Source organism: Apis dorsata, unplaced genomic scaffold (assembly GCF_000469605.1).
Source record: "Apis dorsata unplaced genomic scaffold, Apis dorsata 1.3 scaffold_323, whole genome shotgun sequence".
Lineage (NCBI taxonomy): Eukaryota > Metazoa > Arthropoda > Insecta > Hymenoptera > Apidae > Apis > Apis dorsata.
In genome coordinates this window covers 251,173-256,813 of record NW_006263591.1, presented here as the reverse complement: position 1 = coordinate 256,813, position 5,641 = coordinate 251,173, and the positions used below count along the sequence as shown (strand labels likewise).

Sequence of the window (5,641 nt, the reverse complement as noted above, 5' to 3'; positions counted from 1 at the left end):
TTATATATAGTTTCAAAAAATATATATAGTTTCAAAAAATTCCATAAAAAAAGTATGGATTTAAATTCAGTTGAAAACTTTGAAAAATAATAAAATTTTATATTAATATTCAAAAATTTTATTATATATTATTATATATTTATTATTATATAATTTATATTCATTAAATTTTATTATTATTAGTGAAAATATTAAAAAATTATTGTTCAATGAGATTATTCAATTTTCATATTCATTACAGTTTTTAATAACAAAAATAGCTTTGGATAGGACTAAACTTACTAGAATATATTATACAAGCTTATTAAAATATACAAGCTTAAAAAATATATTAATTAAATATAAAACAAAATTTTAAAGAGAAATAGGCTTGAATAAATGATAAATGTTGCTATTTTATTTTTTCGAAATTAAAAAAAAAATTGTTACAATTGAGAATAAATAAATTTTGATATTAATATATTTGAAAATCTTAAAAAGAAATAGATTTTACATTTAACATTACCACATTCCAACGCAAAGATTCCAATGCAATAAAAATATATTTTTCAATCATAATATAAATAAAAATAAAATTTAGAAATAAATTAAAAACAAAAACAATAAATATAATTATAAGATTATCAATTTCAAAAATAAAAACAAAAAAAAATAAAAATGTTAGAATCTTATTATTTAATTTTAACATATATAAAAAACGAATAATATCAAAAAGATTAATTGGTATTTTATTTTCTAAAACATTTTCTAAAACAAATTACACAAAACAAAATGATTATTAAAAAACAAATTTGTAAATTGTATATATTATATATTATTATATTGCAAATTTTTTTATACTTATATTTATTTACATTTTATATTATTTATATTAAAGTTTTCTATTATATATTATTTTATTATATATTATATTATGTGTATTTTTATAACAAATATTTTTATTTCTTTATTATTTTGTTTTTTCTTTTATATTTGATCAATATTACATTATTACATATATTTTGGTTCATTTCATTCATTCAACAAAAACATATTTTTAAAATGTCTCCAAGTATTATATTATATTATTTTATATTAAATCTATAACTATAGTGAGATTTCGTATCGTTTTCATCAAGCATCACATCATATTATATAATTATCTAATCTAATAATGAAAATAATGTTATATCATTATTTTATTCGTACAGAAATTGTCGAAAAAGAATTAAGTTTAGTATTATATTATAATACTACTATTTAGTAATATTGAAAGCGAAGAATTCGTATTTGATAATTTTAAATTAATATATTAACTTCTATATTATGACAATATAAAATATTGTATACAGTTATTTGACAATAATACGATATTTACTTTTTTTAAAAACACAAAAGTCATTAGTGTCATAAGATCTATTCTACTTTTTTCTTAAATCTGATAATGCCAGTTGCATTTCCTAGTCCCTATTTAGTTAGTTTCAGTCAGATTTTATATGTTTAGAATATAAACTTATAATGATTCGAGAAATTGTAAACATAAGTTGGTGTCCTTGATGTGCTAATCCATTTTGTTTCGTTGAAATGCGCGCATATTCAAAATAAAAAATTTTGAATTTTCGCTATTTAATATTTTTTATTTTCAAATCTATTTTTGAAATTTAAAGAATCTCAGTTCAATTATCAATCTCAATTAAATCTTGATATCAATTTTTTTTTTGATCACACACTTTTTTAATTTTTTTTCCGAAATCTATTTATATATAGGATTAACATTGAGTTAAATTCCATTTTGTACATTGATGCTTTTTTTCTCCAGTTTCATACTCATAAATTGAAGATGAAAAAAAATTATCGTTGCATAAGAATATATATATAAATGAAAAATTGTATGATTGTATGATTAAGAAATTGAAATAAAACGTGCATCGAAAGAATATGATAACTCTTAAGAAAATTTAACTTTTCCACGCGGCATATAGAAACGCAAAACAAAATATATCATAAAAAACTTGATATTTTCAAAGATCATATGCCTCAAAATAGTTAATTTGATTTGATATTTTATTTTTGATTAAATAATAAATTCTAGATAATTCATTAATTGGAATGTTTTTAATTTTACTTGATTACTCATCGAATAAACAATATATACTTTATATACTTTATATCCACTTAGCCAATGTCAAAAGATTATCCTTATTATATTTCAATATCAATATTATAAAAATCAGATTTACAAATAGATATTAACATTATTAAAACTAAATTCATATGATAACACGAGTTAGCTCTGACAACTCTGTATAGCCTGTATAAAATTCTAGTTGTAACAAAGCGATAATTAATAAATTCAATACCATAAATCATATCTAAATAAAAATTAATTAAATTAGATTATTCATTTATAAAAAGAAATAATGTTTTTTATTAACAGATATATTAAAAATAAACAGATATAAGTAATAAAATAATTTTTTATAATAATTATTTAAATCTGTTTTCATATTTTTAAAATTCTTGATATAAGTTTGTCATCAAAATTGATATAAAATTTATTAAGTTATATTAATAAATTGACATTAAAAGTATGTTAAAATCTATACTAACACTTACATTAAATCTACATTAAAATATATCAAGTGATAATAAATATATCAAATCTTGATGGCAAAATATATCAAGTTCTATTATATCTTTCATAAACATTTACTGCACTTTATTGTACAATCATATTTTTTGAAATTCCCATATTATAAATGTTACAGAATTTTTTAAAAGAAAATATATTAGAAAAATATGACAATAATAATAATAATAAAGCAGTATCAAATGCAACATATATTATATACATATATGTTATATACATATGTTATAACATAGCTATTATATAGTATAAAATGATATAAGATTTGTATTATTAAAATTTATCTACTTTTTTACTTCTTTTTTTTACTAAAAATTTTAGTTTTTACTTTCAAACAGAAGTAACTATTGCTATTATTCATTAATAATGGATTTACATGCATTAATTTAATTACATTACATATTTAAAAATTATGTTTATATTAATTTCATATATTTATGTCATATTATTAGAATAATATAAATTTATGACATATAAACATGAAATGTTAAATATCAAAATTACAAGAGTAATACATGTCTAAATTAGCAAAATTAAAATATAAGTATGTTTATACACAAAAATGTTACAATATTTTATATATATATATATTAATATATACAACATATGATAAAAAATATTATATATATTATACTAATAATATGCTTTTTATTTATAAAATAAATTGAATGTACTAGTTTTTAATTTTAAATTAGCCTTTATAAAATGATTCTTCTCCCATATGTATAGTATGCATAAATTATTTTTCTTTTGTTTATAATTAATATCATTTATTATTAGATTTTTATTAAAATTTTAATATTAATATTAATGCATTTTGTTTAATTTTTATTAACTCGTGTTAAGACACAAGATGTAAATTAAATATTGTTGAATATTATTTGAATAACAATGCTTGAATACACAATTTGTTCTGAATATTATGTGATTATGCAAAAAACGATTACAAAGAACAGAAATAATAAAAAAATTAAAACAATTATTTAAAAAATTAAGGCAAAAGAGTTTACATAGAGCAAAAATAACAAAGCAATATTAATAAAGCAAAATTGAGAATTGTAATTTTAATCTAATTTTTATTTACTACATATATTGTAGAAAAAATACATAATTATAAATAATATTGTGCATATACTATTATTATAAAAATATTTTTATAATTAAAATATTTAAAAAATTTTTAAACAAAAAATTTTGTAATAAATTTGACATTTAAAATACAAATTGTAATATTAAAGTTAATTTATCGTTAAAATTTCATATAAAATTTAACAATCGATTAACGACGATGTAAATGGATATATAAATTTTGTAAATATTTAGTGCTATCTTCTAACCAAATTGATTACTCTATATAATATTATCTACAATGAAAATAAAAAAGTTATTAAGAGCTTATATTTGAAATTATAATAGAATTATTTATTATTTATTATTATTAATTATATAAGTTTAATACACACTTAAAATTATAATTCTACAATTTGTATATTATTTTATTTCATATTATTAGATAAAAATATTAAATCATATATATGTTATTTCTATATATACAAATTGCTATGTATATAATTTTATTATAATAAATATTGCATATTTATTACAGTTAATGACATAATTCAAAAATTTTTTAAGAAAAAATGTTTTGGGTAGAATTTTAAAAATTTGAATTGTTATAAAAACACTATAAAAATATTATATCAAAATGCAAATTCGAAATTTTTGGAAATTTATTTACAAGATTTCATCAATAAAAAATATAAATAACAATAGTTGGTTATATTAATAATTCGAAAAAAATTGCAAATTTTGAATTACATATTTTTAAGTATGATATATTATTGTTTTATTTATATTTCAAAAATTTTTTTATTTATCTCTTTAATTTAAATTATTAATTTATATTATTAAATAAAAATAATATAATATTCTTGCAATAATGATATTCTATATCATTTATTATTATTATCATCTGTATTATATGTATTAATTTTTCGAACAATATCGTAAAATTAATTATTTAAATAAGCATTTAAAATATCAAATATAATACATGTAAAATAATATAATTTTTAAAATATTTCTCTATTCTTAAACATAATATTTTCTGAAAATATTTTTTTCACAAAATAAATTTATAAAATTAATTCATAAAAATTATTTTTTGATTTTATATTATTCTTTATGAAAGATAATATGTGATATTAATGTAAATATTTTCGATGTTATATTGTATAAGATAGAGAATATTTTTTTTTAATATATTTATTGTTTTTTTGTATTCTTTCTGTTAAGTAAAATATTAAAATGATAATAAATTTATTGCATAAAAATTTTCTGATTTATTATTGTATAATAATTTTATAAACATAAAAATAGAGAAAAATTCGCTAAATGAAATAATGAAATAATATTATATGAAATATAAAATATCGAAATTGAAAAATAGTTGACTAGTCATATTGTTGTAGTTTTAGATACGAATATAATTAATTTCATATAATTATTAAAAAACATTATTTTGTAATTATTATGTATTGTATGGAAATGTATAGATATAATTATATTTAATGTGCGCATGAGTAAATCAGAATCAGATAACCTCAGAGATGCAATTTCTATAAAGTATGGAAGGGATGGAAACCTATAGATGAGATGAAATGTTGAAAGTGGAACTTTAGCAGTTGATGATAGACAATTGGTAATTGCGGGTAGGTAGAAAAAATTATGAAGTATAATCACTTAAAGTTACTTATAATAAACTAGAGGGTATTATAGTAAATTGCAGGAAATTCTCTAATTAACTTGTTATGGAATTACGCGAAATGAATCGTACTTTTGACAGTACAGAAGAAACTACAGAACTTTTATCGCCATCTCATCGTGATAACATGGAAATTGAAAGTTATTTTATCGGATACGCTATTCAAAAAGAAATAATAAATCGAAATCGATGTCCTGCTAGTCGCCGTTTACTTAGTCAAACGGCTCACTTAGCGGATCTTACTAATGATA

General features: G+C 17.3%; 1 protein-coding gene across 1 annotated transcript in view; it reads left to right on the top strand.

The window, feature by feature from the left end:
- Positions 1-5,073: 5,073 nt before the first annotated feature.
- The window catches only part of LOC102670678, a 2,993-nt gene continuing 2,425 nt past the window's right edge, over positions 5,074-5,641 (top strand). Inside the window, exons 1-2 of the mRNA XM_006617673.2 lie at positions 5,074-5,337; positions 5,405-5,641. The exon at positions 5,405-5,641 is cut by the window's right edge and continues 6 nt beyond it. Of these exons, the coding sequence (XP_006617736.2) occupies positions 5,437-5,641 (205 nt within the window). The 5' untranslated portion in view covers positions 5,074-5,337; positions 5,405-5,436. The remainder of the gene's footprint in view (positions 5,338-5,404) is intronic.